The sequence below is a fragment of the Antechinus flavipes genome, chromosome 6 (genome assembly GCF_016432865.1).
Source record: "Antechinus flavipes isolate AdamAnt ecotype Samford, QLD, Australia chromosome 6, AdamAnt_v2, whole genome shotgun sequence".
Classification (NCBI taxonomy): Eukaryota; Metazoa; Chordata; class Mammalia; order Dasyuromorphia; family Dasyuridae; genus Antechinus; species Antechinus flavipes.
The window spans coordinates 192,859,586-192,877,046 of NC_067403.1; the positions used below are offsets into that span (position 1 = coordinate 192,859,586).

Sequence of the window (17,461 nt, forward strand, 5' to 3'; positions counted from 1 at the left end):
GGATTTGGCTTATCTGGGTTGGCTTATCAGGTACTGAAATTCCTGTCATTGGAGGTATTTCAGCAGGCAGGCCATCTGGGATGCTATAGAGAGGATCCCTGCATGGAGCAGGAGGCTGAACTAGATTATCTCAGGTAGCTATTCCAAAACTCACTTTCTGCGATTCTGTTTTTACTTTTGTTAAGTGGGGTTAAAAAGAAAATGATTTGTAAGCGGCTTACATAGGCTACATAGCAAACCATGTTACCACCCCTTTCTTGGCCATATTGTGTTACCTTGAGTTTCTTTTCAAGTTAGCATGTTTTAAAGTTAATGCATGTTTGTATAAGCAGATTTTATTTATTTCATGAATATTATTTTAGAGTGCTCTCTATTTTAGGTGAATTTATATTAAAGGTCACCTAGGCAATAAGGGGAGCCCCCTGCCTTTCTGTCCTTGGCACTTGCAGTGGAGCTCATTTTGCAGTCTGGCCCCTTGCCCACAGATGTGCGTCAGACTTTGTGAGATGACCCAACATCTCCTTATTGTAATTGGGGGGGGGGGGCCGAGGGAGTGTCAGAGGACTGGCTTTTTGAACTCTTAGGGGGCACTCTTGTAAAGAAACGTCTCCTCATAGAAGAAGCTGTAAAGGGAACATGACCAAAAAGAAAAACTGTCCTTCCCTCCCCTGTGGGGGCACATCTACCTACAGCTTTGGCTGGGATGCAGTGCCCACCTCAGGAGTATTGTGCAGAACCATGAAGTCATCGTTTATAAAACCTTAAAATTGATGATGATTATGAATCAGAGAATGTTAGGCTATGATTCCCCTCCATCTTCTACTGCACATTTGCTTTTTAACATGAGTTCAGGACATCACATTTATAAAATTTGATCATTAAACGCATCCATCTTGAATAAGGATTTTATAAGATCCTGATCCTTTGTTTACTTATTATTTGTGAACAGTAGATAAGCACGTTATCTATGAATTCAAGTTAGAGAAGTAACAGAACAGGGCCAAGGGGAGCTTTATACTATGCTGCCAGAGATCCCCTTCCAAGTTAATGCCAAATGCTCATCAGCACTTTGGGATTGGTCACACAGCAAGACATCCACTCAACTGTAGCAGTGATTACTGAGGTTCATAATAAGGCTTTTATGGCTTATAAACTACTTTATTCCCAAGAGTCTTGGAGGAAGATAGTACAAGTTTAATCTTCACCTTGTAGAGAAGGAAACTGGTGTTCAGAAGTAAAATGATTGTCCACGCTTAGAGAGCCCCAAAGTATAAGAACTAAGATTCACACTGAGGTCTGCTTCCTGCATGTCCACTGTGTTTTCTACTCCCTGGCTTCCCTCTACTGTCATCCAGCTTCTGTGCCTCATACACAAGAAAACAATGAAATTATATTAAGTGCCTTTGGAAAACCTTTTCTCAGTAGCCAAACATTCTTAACCTGAGATCTGAAATTTTTTGTTTTTATTTTTTGATAAACTGTATTTTAGCATAATTAGTTCATTATAATTGCACATTTTAAAATATTCTTAGGATAATATTTTCATAGACTTCAACAGATTCTCAGAGGAAGAAGAGGAATTGTCTGTGACATAGAAAAGAGATTAGAAACCAATGATATATAGCATACTTTTCCATTGCCACAAGATATTTCTATAAAATTTTGATAAGACCTATAAAATCATTTTTGTCTTATTTTAAAATCTCAGATTGATTTTGTATAATATCCAGATCTTCAAAGTTCTTTTATCCTGTTAATTATTGGACACATCTATTGTTTTCTACATTATATTTAATCTTTTCTGGGCATTTTTGCCCTTCATTTCTAATTTAAACTCATCTTGATCAAATCTCTAGCCATCCTTTTTCTTTGTAATCTTCATGAAGTATCCTCTCTCCCTAACCAAGAGCTCATTATTGGGGTTAAGCCATTTTCAAGGCAAATAACAGCCTATTCTTTGACACCATTTACATATCCAACTATTTTCTGCCCTTTGACTAACAAAAAGTTTTTAAGCTTCCTTTAGAAGATGGAAAACTCCATCTGGTTAATTTCCCAAGGAGATGCATTAAAAATGACATTTTCTTCAGATAGAAAAAGTTCTGTGTTCATTTTCTTCATTAATAGTATCGTGATACTTTACAAGGTTCTATGTGCTGGCCTACTAAGAAAGTGCGGCTTCTCAAAGGAGTTTATTTTGATACAGTTCAACAAATTTGATTCTGTAAACATCTGTTAAGAGTCAGCTGTAGGCAGAATTCTGTAAGGCTAACAGTCTAGTGGAGCACAACAGATAGATGATACATAATAAGTGCATTAGAGACATACAGAGCAAGTGCTGGGGTAGGGCCAATACCAAATGAAAATTTTCCAGACCATCTGTGCCTCCCCAAGGAAGCTTCATTCCTTCTTCAGTCATTGTAGCACTGTCTTGACTTCTCAGACATCCTATGTATTTGTGTGCAGTGTCCTTGTGCCACCCTTCTCTAAGAGTAAATATGTTCCAGTGACAGGCCAGTCTGGATGGAATGTAGAACACACATATTGGGGAGTGATGGAAGGTGGTGTTTGGGACCTGCACTCCTTGGATGCCTCTCTTGTCTCATCTATTCCAGGGGACACAAGGTAGAGCCTTCTAATATTCCATTTACTGCCGTCCAGCTTAGCTAATGCTTCTGGTAACAGCTAGCTAATGGCTCTGAAGCTGTATTTGTCTACTGGTATTAAAATCTCAATTTTACTTTGATTAAATGCCTAATTATTTGTATTGTCTACCACACTCCCTATTGTCAGTAGTTTTGAAATAGATTCAGCTTTATTGAGCTTGTTTTTCCACCATGCTCAAATACTCAATAAAGGAGGCCCACAAAACAGCCCAAGTAGAAATAAGGACAAGGGAGCCAACAGATTAAATGAACAAAACTGAAAACAAGTCACTCTAATTATAAGCAAAGCAGGATGTTTCTGGTGGGCAGGAAATAGCTGTTTTGCTTCCCCTTTATCCATTTGAAAATCTTTATGTTCTGGAGAACCACTGCTCAGGAGGAGTGAGCTGGCAGAGGGCTTGCTCGCCACTCACCCCTGGCAGCCAGTGAGTCCAAGTTTTATCTATGGTCAGATTAGAGGGGGAATTGAAGATAATGAGGGTATTGAGAGTGATCCAGAGCAGCATCATGTTGTGGAAATCATGGCACTGGAAGGCCCAGCATCGAATCTGAGTTTGTCACTTGCTGGCTATGACCGTGGGACACTGGCCATACCTCAGCTTCTATATCCATAAAAGGAGGAGCAAGGATCAGACCATCTCTGGCATCCCTTACAATTCTAAATTCTTCAATACTGTAATAATAAACATCTTCTACAGCCCAAATGCATTAGATAATATTGTAACCTGAGGCTTACCTTGCAAAAGGATACTTAAAGAGAAAAAGAAAGTACCATTACTAAACTCAGTTGATTGGAAAGTGAAAGTGAAGTAAAAGAGTAAGGACAGCAAGGGTTTATTGTTTGTGATGCTTTGTAGTAGAAAGAGTGCTAGCCTTGGGTCAACAGACCTGGGTCCCAGACACACTTGTCACTCTCAGGAGCGGTGTGAATATCATATCTCGGAGCTTGTATAGTTGATGTTTAAGAGATGCTTGTTAGCTGATTGACTTTTGGAATGTTTGCCATTTAGGGTGGCAACAAATAAACACACTCTGTTTATTGGATGGTCACATTCTCCACACATTTGTAGCAGATGTTGTGCTGGTTCCATTGAGATCTGAAACATTGCAGTGACTCTCAGAAGAGATCCAGGGTCCACAAAGGGGAAATCAGATGAACCTCTTATCCAGTTTATGACAAAGAGTTAGACCTATAGAGTTGTCCATTTGTGTGTATGTAAAAAAGAGAGATGGATGAATCTAGTGATGTCTTAGAATTAAACAGTAGCAGCAGCAGCATAGTATGGAAAATTAGTCACCAGGTTTCTGTTTAAACTTTTAATCCTAAGAAATTAAGCTATTTGAGGCCATTTTACAAAACCAAGGCAATCTGCCCACCGCTTCTCCTTTGACCTTCTGTTGCCCCCTTTTGTTTCCACCTTTTGATTCCTTTAAACTACAGTGACCTGCTGTTCTTTGCACAGTACTGTCCTCCCCCAAACCTCTATACCCCTGCTTCCCCTCGGGGGCCAGTCAAGTCAATTCAGGTTTTCTCAGAACATTTATTGGATACCTGCCTACCAGAGAGCACTAGTTGCTAGCCACATAATGAGCTCATGGACAAATTCCCATTTGTTCTTGGGCATGTCTTTGCCCATGCCCTCTACCTTCTTTGGATTTTTTAGATACTGCTAAGTTTGATACAGAAATAACAGTACATATAATGAATTTGTAAGACTTCTTTTAGACAAATATTTCTTAAACACAGGCAGGTCTGCACCTTTCCAAACCATCATCTGTGCAAAAGAGTACAAGTCAGGTTCCCAATAGGATGTCTGCCCTTCCTGATTCCCTCCCGTATGTCTGGTAGGAGAAGCACATGGATTTTTCTGTAATCAACAACTCAGGATGTCAGCTCTTTGGATACCCCTCAGCTAATTCAACCATTAATTGACTACAATCCAGCCCTTGTCAAAAGCTCACTGGGGACACTGAGTTTGGAAAGTAGCCTAATGGACATATTAACTGTACGTTCCTCTATGTTCTCTGTTAAATTAGATCATGGGAATGTGCCACATGCCCACTGAATTCTGAGCATCTAATTTCAGTGTTCTAACAGCCTTAAGCTCTGATAATGGTACATTTTAAAATGGATTTTAATTTAATTTTTAGTGTATTTTATTTTAATATTTTAAAATGCACATCTGACAAATGTTTCTATATCATTTGCAAACTAGCTTATGTTAGCCAACATCTTGTAGTCAATTCAACCTTTATTAATACCTGCTGTGCATGTAGTGCTTACTTGTTAGACCTGTGAAGATGAAAAACAACACAGCTCCTATCCTCAAGGTTTCCATCATCTTCTAGGGGAGTTGAAATACAAATGGCTGAGCTAGTATGTCACAAGTCCCTGAAAGGTTCCAAGCAGAGAAGGAAGTGAGGTTGTGGAAGGCAGTGGAAGGCAATCTCTCAGAGCTGGGAGAATTGGAAATGTAAGGATCTATATCCGGGCTGGGCCTTGAAGGAAGAGAAGAATTGGAATAGGCAGAGTTGCGGCTCATGTAATGGCCCAAGTAATGCCTTTCTCCTAGAATTCAGCGTGTATTCTGAAAGCTTATCCACCTGAATGGGTCTGCTTCCTTTTGTGAGGCACATGAGAACTGACTAATCAGACAAGTTCCCTGAGCCTTCAGGAAGCTCAGCTGTAGATTCAGCTCTCTTCTCTTCCCTCCTTTCCCCACAGTAATTAACAATTTGGCAGCTATTTATCTCATCTTTTGATTTTTTTAAGCTTTATAATTTTATACATATATAAATCCCATTTTGGAAAGCAAGCAAGGTAGAAATCAGGTATCTTTAAATGCCCACAGACATCTCCTATCCACACTTAAATGCTGCCTCCTCTGTGAAGCTTTTCCTGATCACTCTGATTGTTAACAATCTTCTCCTTGGGCCCCACTTAATATTTTGCACATCTTTAATGTATTTGCCTAGTAACATGTATTAGAGTGGCCTATGTTTGTATCTTAGCCCCTACCAGACTGCAAGCTAATTTTTTTATCTTCAGTATCTCTCCCAGAACTTAAACATAGTTCTCTGAATCTAGGAAGCATCTAATAAACATTTATGGGTTGATTTGGCAAGTTTTCTTAGTGTGGAAAAGTATTAGACTTAGCCTGTGTAAAGTCTGAAAAGAACTGGGAGTAATGATAGAATCAATCACCAAGAGAATATTAAAGTACTACTGTGTGCTCAGAACTGCTTTCAGTCCTGAGGATACAAAGACAAAGGGGAAGTAAGCCCTGCCCTCCAGAGGACATTTCCTCTATCAATAGAGAACATGGCCATATGTTACAAGAGTTCTAACTGCCATGGGGCACCCAGCCATTATGGGAGCCTAGGGCATCTTGCCCTCAGAGCCTGCTTTTCTATCCTCTAAGATTCCATCTTCTTTCTCAGCACAGGGTCATCTATGAAAGAAACATACTGATTTGATAAGGGCAGGGCCTGGCCCCAGTGGGGGTGGGAGATAATTATCTGACCCTGAAAGGAAGCTAAAGCTAAGATGTGGGGGTTGGGGGGGGGGGTCAGCCTTGATTGTAGACAAGACAGCTGATAGAAAAACACCAGGGCCATCATTTCTAAAACATATAAAAGACTGACTCAAATTTCTAAGAATATAAGGCATGCCTCAGTTGATAAATGGTCAAAGGATATGAAAAGATAATTTTTAGATGAAGAAATTGAAACCATTTTTAGTCATGGAAAAATTACTCTAAATTACTATTGATTAGAGAAATGCAAATTAAGACAACTCAGAGGTACCACTTCACATCTCTCAGATTGGCTAAGATGACAAAAAAAGATAATGACAAATGTTGGAGGGGCTATAGGAAAAGTGGAACACTGATACATTGTCGGTGGAATTGTGAATGATCCAATCATTCTGGAGAGCAACTTGGAATTGGGCCCAAAAGGCTATCAAACTGTGCATATCCTTTGATCTACTAGGTTTATATCCCAAAGAGATCATGTAAGAGGGAAAAGGATCAGGAACTGGAAACTGAGTGGCTACTCATCAGCTGGGGAATGGCTGGCTAAGTCATGATTCTATAAGAAATGATCAGCAGGCTGATTTCAGAAAGGCCTGGAGAGATTTACGTGAACTGATGCTGAGTGAAGTGTGTTGTTCATTGTACACAGTAACAGCAAGAATAAGTAACAGTAACACAATGATCAGTTGTGATGGACTTGGCTCTTTTCAACAACAATGAGATGATCCAAGGCAATTACATTAGACTTGTGACGGAAAATGTCATCCGCATTCAAAGAGAGAGCTATGGAGACTGTGGATCACAACATAGTATTTTCATCTTTTTTTGTTTTTCTTTCTTGTGATTTTTTTTTCCCCTTTTTTGGTCTGATTTTTTTTTTTTTTTTTTGCATAACATGACAAATGTGGAAATTTGTTTAGAAGGATTGCATATATTAAACTATATCACATTTCTTTCTGTCTTAGGGAGGAGAGTGGTAAGGGAGCGAGGGAGAAAATTTTGCAACACAAAATCTTATAAAAATTAAAATGAAAACTATCTTTACATGTATTTGAAAATATTTATTTTTTAAATATTAATTTAGTCTATACTTTATAATATATACTTTTATACTATATAAAAACATACTTTATATTATATATGTACACTATATAATAATACTTTATATATTATATTAAAAATAACCACCAGAGACAGAATGGTGGATGCAGTAAAGAGTAAGAAACACAGAGTATGGGAAGGAACCTACGTGTAAAAAGTCTGGAGCTAGATGAGGTGGCTTGCAGGAGAGAGCAAACCTTTTTGGGACTGTTTCTTTATCTGTAAAATGAAGGAGTTTACCTTGTTAGATAGACAATGGATGACACAGTGGACAGAGGGCCAGATCTAGAGTTGGAACCCAGGCTCAAACTCTTAACAAGCTGGGTGACCCTCTCTGAGACACACATTTCCCCATCTATACCAAAAGGATCGTTGTAGCCCCTCCCACAGTGGTGAACATCGCCTCCTACAAGAGAGGAGATAGACCGCATCCTACGGTCCTTCAAGTCCAGTGTAAATGGCAGCTCTTGTTAACTAACATCAGCTGTCTCTGAAGCCTTGTTTTATGGACAAAAAGACAGGCTCACTGAGCCAATGTGACCTGTTCAGGGACATGTGGCAGCATTCAGCAGTGATGACACCGGCCTCCAAATCTAGTGTTTTGTCCAAAATAGCTCAGCTCTCCCTGTCTACCCCTAGCTATCTTGTGTCTCAGTTTTCTAGCTTTGTTCCTGTTTAACCCAAACATGCCATTGTCTGGCCCTGGACAGATCACTGTACCTCTGGGAGCCTCAGTTTCCCTCTATAAGTTGGGGGCGAGGATTGATCCACTTGATTCACTCTTCACATCTCAATGTTTTAAGTACAATGCTTTGTAAACTATGGCAGGGGGACCTGCTGGTCTTGTCACTATTTGCTAAGACACAGGACTCTTGCAAATGAGCTAGTTTTAAATCTCTTTTAAGATTTTTTTTAATGTATGCAAAATATTATTTAATCAATAAAAATTCTCTTCTTTAGTCATTTTGGCTAAATATGGACTAGATGGGAAGAAGGATGCTCAGCTGATAAATACCAATTACATCAATGATGGCACAGAAAATGATGTGCTGGATGATCCAAGACTAGAAAAATTATGGAATAAGGTAAAGTTTAGTTTTGTTTGTACTTGTACCACGTACTGTCATGTAACCTCCAAGCATTTATGAAGTGCTTATTCTGGGCCACCTCACCTCCTTGGACTCAGTTCTCTCATCTATAAAATGAGGTAGTTAGTGTTGTTTATGTGCACCTTTCCTCTTGTTCATATTGAGCAAAGAAGGAACATGACCTTCTCTAAGGGCCTTTCAGCTCTAAATACCAGATCAAGAAAGGTATTTCTTGTGTGGGGAAAAAACACATAGTTTCCAGTTTATTTACATTGCCTTGTTTCCCTCATTATTCCACAATAAAATTGAGGAATACATCCTCTATCTAAAAGCATAATGAAAAACAGTTACAGAAAATTCAGATGTTTCTTAAATGAGAATGGTGAATCATTTATTTATAATTATTTATTTATTTGCTATGAGTATTCTGCTCCATCTTTCTTCTCCAGGAGGGGGTATGGCAGATAGCATTTTAGCCTTCCTGGCTTAAGAGCTGGATTTGTCTTAGATGTATCATATCAACTCCTCTTTTGAAGATTAATCATGTGCAGAGGTACTTTAATATTATCACATTAACCTGAAGGTACAAAGTCAGGCAAAAATTGACTCTACCCTCAGGGAGCTCACATTTTAATGACACACACATACGCATAGTTGTTATGACATGGGGCCTGCCCCATGTTCTTTGTCATTAGAATTACTAATATAAACTATATATTTGGGGGTGTACATCATTTTTATTATTTATGATACAATTCCTCACATTTACATATAAGTTTCTAGGAAACATCTTAAGATGAAACAGCAAGTGTGTGGTTTGGATACTGATGCAGTGAAGTCTCTGAGTTAAAGAATCAGGAAGTTATTGAGGCAACATCTTGTAATTTTCCCAGGATCATATGACTTAGTCATTAGCAGAATCAGGATTTGAACCCAAATCCTATGCTTGCAAATATAGTATCCTTTCTACTTTCCCCACTGCGTCTTTAATTTTTGATCTACTGGGTACAGACCCTGCATTAAGGAAGTTTATTGTATGCAATTTCTACCTTTCCTCCTGTTTTTTAAATGAGTTCAGAAATGATGGCTTTGTGAAGAAAAATGTTTCAGAAAGACAGCAATGCAGCAAGAAGATGTTCAGGGAATCAAGTAAAGTATGGTTACATAAAGTGAAAAGACTTTTTTTTTTTTTTTTTTTTTTTTTGCATGAAGAAAATCAATGTCCCTAGAAGTTAGAAAAGCAGATTAATGGAAAATCTTCACAGCAAATATGTAATAAAAGTCTGATGTAGAAGAAGATAAAGATACTGAGGGAACTGACACAAATACATAACACTAAAAATTATCACCAAAAGATAGAAACATTTTCAAAAGAAGAAACTCAAACTAATAACCATATGAAAGAATACTCTAGATCACTAATTATACAGATTAAAATTATATGATCTCTATTTTTCCTTCCATTTCTTAGTCCTAAGTACTGGGTAGTTCTGAGAAAAGAACTATATAAATGTAAATATTATTGCTTATGTGAACAAAATTTAATCTTGTAACTTGAATTTCTCTGTTTTCCTTTTTCTCCTCAGGCTAAAACCTCTGGGAAATTTTCCAGTGAGGAGTTAGATAAACTGTGGCGGGAATTTAAACATCATAAAGAAAAAGTCCATGAATATAACGTCCTTTTAGAAACTGTGAGCAGAACAGAAGGTACTCCTGATAATGCTGAAATATTCATAAACAAAAAACATCTTTGTTTTCCAAACAGTGTTCTATTAACTTCTTAAGTATTACAGTAAGCCTGACATTTTAATGCCTGAACCTTTGCTGACTATAGAAAGAAAATATGGTATAAGTAATTGTGTGGGGTTTCCACCATGGACATATTTTGGTGGCTGTTTTTTTTTTTTTTTTTTAAATTATTATATGTAGAGGGCTGAAACTCTTGAGTTGTTGCACTGAAGTCAGTTCAAGCACTTAAGGCTAATTACCGATTGGACAATACTCTATGGGCATATGCTTGGGGAATGGCCCTTCCCACTATCCTGTGCTGGCTCGATAATTGGTGTATACAGAGAATTGTAGGAGGGACTAGGGGGTGGAGTAAGACTAGCCAGGGTCATTCTCTGGGCGGGAGGTGAAGAAGGAAGATTCTACTTCCATCCAATTCAATCCTACCCCTAAAGACCAAGAATAAAGACTAAGGACTTTTGCTTATCCTGACTCTGACTGATTCTAAGGTATCCAGAGTGCTAATGCAATCATCACAATTATATGTACTTGAATCCAGGATATCATGGATTTCGATAAATGTTTATTTAAGCACCCACAGTATATAAGGAACTATTTGAGGGAACTAGAAGATTTTAGATAAAACATGGTCTTTGTCCTCAGTCATTCATTCATTTGCTAACCAGTCAGCAGGCATTTTTGAAAGTGTGTTAAATGCTGAGGGTACGAAGTCAGGCAAAAATTGACCCTACCCTCAGGAAGCTCACATTTTCATGATCAAGCCATGTAAAGAGCATGGCTGGGGACAGACCAAGGACATCCAGCCCCAGGCCTGGGTGCCTGTGAGGTGGTGTTGGGCTCTGCGGAGGAGCAGGGAGGGCTGGAGGGAAAGGACTTGAGTTTTGTTTTAGTTGAAATGTTTCCAGGACCTCCACTCTGACATGTCCACAGGGCAGCTGGCTCTCAGCAGAGAAACCAGGGCTGGTTAGAGCAATCTAGAAATCATCCAGCCAGAGAGAATAACTAAGTCCTTGGGACGGGCTTTGCTAGTTGCTGCGGGGGTACTCGGGCAACAACAACAAAGTCACTGCCCTCAAGGAATGTACGGTCTACATGGGAGTATATTTTTACATATAAGTGATCCAGTTAAATTCAGCCAGCATTTATCTAATTCCTGTCATGTACAAGGCAGTGGGATAGAAGAAGATAGTTGGAAGAAGAAGCTGCTCCTAACAACGGAGGAGATCAGGAGGGGATAGGAGAATTGAGCTGTGAGTTAAGGTAAAGACCATATAAGGTGCAGATGCCATGGAAGGCTGAGGTTGAGGGGACAGCAGGGAAATCCTTTTGCTTGAAATGTAGAGGGCATGGAAAAGAAAAAGGTAAATATGTCTGCAAAGATGGCTGGCACTCACCACACTGTGAAGAACTTAAGTGCTAAATTCGAGTTTGCATTCAGTTAGAGGAGCTTATTTCCTTACAAGGAGATTTTTGACCTATAAAAAGTTTATTGTAATACATGATAAATCCATTAGGTACAAAACAAAATGTTTCCTATGCAGGAGTCATATGGAGATTGGGGGGGGGGGGGATCAGAAGGGCTTCTTGAGGAGGGAACATTTAAATGATAGATTCAACAGGTAGAGGAGGAGGACATTGCAGATATTGGCAGGGGGAAAGAGTATAGAGCATATGTGGGAAGAATCAGGAAAAGCTTGGAAAGGTCAGATAGTGCCAGACTGTCAGGGGCCATGGCAGTAGGGAAGATATTGAGGAAGGGCTTTGCAGCAGAGAGTCCATTATCCACATGAAAGGTATATTGGGGGGAGGAGGCGGGGTATAAGAGAATGAAGGGGAGAACACAACCATACTGGCTCTCTGCCTGTGCAAATCATTTTGCTTTTTTAAGGCTCAGTTTCCCCATCTGTAGGAATCATATTCCACTTATGTACATTCACTCACCTGACTTCCTCTCTCCTCCTTCAAGCTACAGCACTGCTTTGTGTATCTGGCCTCATGGATAAAATAAGGTCTTGCTTACTGAGGCTGGCCCCTTTCATGGTGACCCTGATCCCATTCCTCTGGTGCCTTGCTCCTTTGGACACTCCATCGGTCATCCATATCTTCAGTCTTCCTCCTTGCTCCTTTCTGTCTGCCTATAAATACACTTGTCTCTCCCCTTTCTTTAAAAAAAAAAAAAAAAAGTTCATTTAACTCTGCAAAATCTTTAGTGGCTCCCCCCCCGCCTCCTGAATAGGATCAAAGCTTTTGCTTGGCATTCACGGCACCGGGCCAATTGGCCACCTGTGGTGAGCTGCCACGCTCTGTGCCCCTCAGCCAAGCTGCCCCTCTCTGATGTTTTGGTCTCTCTCTGTCTGGGATCTCCTTTCTCTTGACCTGTTGGATTTTTGCCTATCCTTTGAAGTCCTGCACTTAGAGTCCATTTGTCTTTTCCTCTTAACCTTTGGAAAGGCTGTCCACACCAGTGCTGCTGCCACCTCAGCATTTGGTCTCCCAACGCTAAGAAGTCTCTCTTCATGGCCCCAGATCTCGTCTTGGCTTCCATCCTCTTGACCTTTTTTTAGCTTGGAACCTTGTTGACCAGCCTCTCTGCCTGGATATTCTTCCTTCCATCCACTTAACTTTCCCAAAGTAGCTGGTATCATATCACCAAGGACCTCGGGCTCCCTTGCCTACCACTCTCCCCACCTCCAGGGCCACATCCCCTTGGTGGCTCCTCCATTGGCTCCCTCACACCTGGATGAGGGCAAAATGATGGAACAGAAAGAGAAATGAACTTGGAGCTGAGAATCCTGCCTTCAAATCTAATCTAATCTCTCAGTGTGTCTCCATTTGCTCATTTGTAAAATGAAGATAACAGTACACAAGGTTGTTTTAAGAGTTAGATGAGTAGATCCATGTAAAGGGCTTTGCAAACTTTAAATGTTTATTCTGATTATTGTCCTTGCCCTCCTCTCCACACCACCAGGTCCTCAGTCCAGGTCCTCATTACCTCTTTCCCGGAATATTGTAATAGTTCCCAGGTAGCCTTCCTGCCTGGAGCATCTCTCCCTTCCTAATCCACTCTTCTCTCAGTGAATTCATTCTCCTTATGTATGGTCTGACCATGAATATTCCTCTGTACTGTTTCCTTATTGCCTGTGAGACAGGATACAAAGCCCTTAGCCTGGCATGTTAGGGCCTCCACAGCCTGGTTTGAACCAAGCTTTCCTTCCCTCAGCTCTCTTTCTTGCTGTGGACATTGCAGCCAATCCTTGTTTCCTGAGACTTCAGCCTGCCCACCCTTCCTCAGAGCGAGCCCTACTCAATGGATCTCCTCCATGAAATGCACAGAAATTGCAGCTTCCTTTTCCAGTTTTCTTTGTCTCCCTTGCCTGTATCACACTCTGCTTTATGTTGTGTGTGCACACGCCCTAACTCCCCTCATAGATTACAAATTCCTTGAGAACAAGGATGGCCTCATCTCCAGCTTTGTATCTTGCTGAATAAAACACCTTACCCATTATGGGTTTTTAGTGTTTGCTGAATTGAATCAATATAGCTAGAACTGGAATTCAGGCCTCCTAACTCCTAGTCTGCTTTTCTTTCCCTCAGATTAGATGGTGGGGGGTTTTTTTGTTTGTTTTTTGTTTTTTTTTGATACGTTAGAGTTAGAGTTAGTAATTAGTAATCTTTAACAGGTCGTACGTCTCCTTCACCAAAGTGGAAAATTGCAGATTTTTTTCAGCTATTTAGACCAGCATGATTTTATATGTTACCAGACTCTATTATTAGACACATGACCTATCCAAAGTGACAGATCTGTGTTCCTCCATTCTCACAAACTGCCAAATGGAGCAGATTGTAGACACTGGCAAAGTGACAGAAGGTTAGCTTGATGAGCAGGGATGAAGCAGGAATTTGGGGGCAGTTTGAAATAAAAGTTAACCATCAGGTTATACGTAGCATTGCAGACATTTGTTTCTGTGAAAGTGTAGTTTTCATCACAGTTTATTTTAAGGTGGATATCCTACTCTTAAGCCATTATGTGGAGAATATGAAACAAAACAAGCTTGTTTTTAAAAATTGTCAAAGGAGAAATTAACATCCTTTAGGAAAGATGGTTTTATTTTAGCCATCACGAAAAGGATTGTTACAGAGTAAATGTGAAGTTCCACTATGTGTGGGGCAATTGAACAGTGGATTGGGAAATAGGTTTTAACTTTTCTGTAAAATGAGAAAAGTTCTGGGAGAACATTCTATTTCATTTTTGTTTTGATTTTCTAGCATGGCATAAAAGGTAAAGCTCAGGACTCGGAAGATCAAAGTCTGACTCCTACCTCTCTGACATTAATGACTGTTAGAGACTCAGCACCTGTTGAGCTTTGGCTGCTGTGGGAGGGAGGGGCGCGGGCGCATTCCCCTCCTGTTCCCCTCACAAAGCCCTCGTTGAGAAGGTACCAAGTCAGTTGTTGTTTTACTGTTTTTTCAACAGAGAGCCACAAAAATGTCATCAGCCCGTTGGATGGGAACCCCATCAAAGAAGACGTCCTCCACAGCAGGCACACGGAGCTGAAAGACAAACTCCGGAGCATCAACCAGGGCTTCGACCGCTTACGGAAAGTCAGTCACCAGGGTTACGATGCAGACAGCGGTGAGCTTCCTTGGGGTTTCAGCTCAAAAACTGACGGCGATGACATCTACAAGTACTGAGTCAGACAAGGTTAAAATGATCAGTATAATACTGATTCACAGTTATCTTCACCAACTACCAAGCCACTGTGCAGTGCCTTCTATTTGGGGCACCAGGCTAGAGGCCGAGGGTACAGAGCATAGCTGAAGCGTTTTTCCCCATTTTAAATATAACCTCATTAGCTTGGCTCTCTCAGAGCTCCCACGTCACTTAGATTTGTCATAAATTGTTTCATGGTGTTTTTAGAGCTGTTTCTAGATATGCACTGTCTGCCTAGATTTTAATCTCTCCCAGAGCAAGGGTTATGCCTTTTATTATTTATACCTCAGTGTGCCTGGTTCGGTAATGGGCTTACAGAAGCTGCCTAATGAATTTTGAATGATGAATTGTCGATGCAACAAGATTTTCTTTATGGATTGAGAAAATTTTTGCTTTAGGTGGAATGCATTTTGTGAGATGTAGTGGGAAGCACGACTTAGGAGACCTGGGTTGAATTCTGCCTCTCATATTTACTAGCTTTGTGATCTTCTGCAAGTCAACTTCTTGTAGCTCTAGTTTCCTTAATAATATACCATATAGGACTATCCTGAGGGTAAGAAAAGAAAATTATGTAAAATATTTAACAAAGTACTAAGGAAGTGAATCAAGGATCTTTGATTTTATCATTATGGTTCTCTCTCAACCAATGTAGATCCCAACTTTTCTGCACTTGTATATCACTCAGTCACTCAGTAACAATTTATTAAAAGTATGAAATAGTGCTAGTTATCATAGAGTGGCTAAGTCTTTCACAAATGATCCCTGTTACCGGGCTGCTCTTACTGAATTTATTTCGTTAATTTCCATTTATTTGCCCCCATAGAAAAGGTTGCTCTAAACATCTTTATAAATATAGGTCCTTTTCCCTTTCCTTTGATCTCTTTGGGTCCTTATAGTGGTATTGCTGAATCAAACAAGAGGTACAGTTTTATAGACCTTTGAACATAATTCCAAATTGTTCTCTAGGATGGTTGAATCACATCATTGTCTCTGTTGTTTATCATATGGCAAGTTTTTTTTTTTTTTCCCCATGAGCTTGACTCTTTACATTTATCAAATGCTAGGTGACTATGGTCATTTATTACTCTGTATTGTGTTCCTAATCTCTTCCACTGACCCACCACTGTATTTCTTAACCAGTACCAGATTCCTTCGATGATGATCATTATGTAATATGGCTTGAAATCTAGTACTGCTGGGCTGTCTGCCTTCACATGTTTTGTTTTGTTTTGTTTTTCATTGATTCCTTGATGTCCTTGACCTTTTGGTCTCTCTGTTGAATTTTTTTTTTCCTAGCTCTATAAAATATGTGTTTGGTAGTTTGATTGGTACAGTTATGAATAAGAAAATTAATTTAGGTAGAATTGTCATTTTTATTATATTGGCTTGGCCTACACAAGAGCAATAGATATTTCTTTAGTTGCTTACTTCTATCTTTATTTGTGTAAAATATTTTGTAATTGTGTTCATACGTGTCCCTGAGCTTGTCTTGGCAGGTAGGCCCTAAGTACTTTATATTCTCTTCAATTATTTTGAATGGAATTTATCTGTCTCTTCCTGCTGTGTTTTGCTAGTAGCATGTAGAATGCTGACAGTTTATATGGGTTTATTTTGTAATCTTCACCTTTGCTAAAATTGTTAATTACTTTGACTAGTTTTTTAGTTGATTGTCTAGGGTTTTCTAAATAATACATTTAGGCAGTTAACAATGGATAGATTACCTGGCCTGGAGTCAGGAAGACTCTTCTTCCTGAATCAGATCTGGTCTCAGATACTTAATAAATGTGGGACCCTGCATAAGTCACTTAACTGTGTTCATCAGAGTTTCCTTATCTAAAAAAATAAGCTGGAGAAGGAAATGGTTAATCACGCTAATATTTTGCCAAGAAAATAAGAGGGGGTTATGAAAAGTCTGATACAACTTATTAACACAACAAAAAGCATATCATCGTATCATCTGCAAAGACTGATAATTTTGTTTTCCCATTGCCTATTCTTATTCTTAAATAGTGTTTTATAACTTATTATATCATATGTATTTCTCACTCCAGATACATGTCATATAGCAGTTTCTTATTGCTATAGTTAGAATATTTTAATAAAATATTGACTATAAATGGTGATAATGGAAGTCCTTGCCAAACTTATTGGAAAGATTTCATTTGGTACTGTGCTTTTCAGTGTTTTTGTGAGAATGGGTGTTGTATTTTTAGCAAAAGATTTTTCAACATCTCTTCATATAATCATATGGTTTTTATTGTTTTTGTTATTGATAAGGTCAATTATGCTCATAGTTTTACTAATTTTTAGCCAATCCTGCATTCCTGTATAATTGCTGGAATCTCCTTGCAAGTATTTTATTTAAAATTTTTGCATAGCAGTATTCATTAGGGAAATCAGCCTATCATTTTCTTTCTCTCTTTGGTTTAGATATCACAACCATATTTGTGTCCAAAAAAAAAAAAAATTGGTAGACTCCTTACCTGTTTTTTTAGTAGTTGATATGGTATTTTAATTATTTCTTAAATGTGGTAAAGTTCATTTGTGAATTTATCTGGTCCTGAGGATTTTTTTCTTAGAGAGATCCTTTAGGGTCTGTTCAATTTCTTT

The 17,461-nt window shown here is 39.1% G+C and overlaps 1 protein-coding gene across 1 annotated transcript in view; it reads left to right on the plus strand.

The window, feature by feature from the left end:
- LRPAP1 (LDL receptor related protein associated protein 1) overlaps positions 1–17,461 on the plus strand; it is a 41,255-nt gene that overhangs the window by 15,285 nt on the left and 8,509 nt on the right. The window contains exons 3-5 of the mRNA XM_051964993.1: positions 8,264–8,388; positions 9,978–10,098; positions 14,615–14,773. Coding sequence (XP_051820953.1) covers positions 8,264–8,388; positions 9,978–10,098; positions 14,615–14,773 — 405 coding nt within the window. The remainder of the gene's footprint in view (positions 1–8,263; positions 8,389–9,977; positions 10,099–14,614; positions 14,774–17,461) is intronic.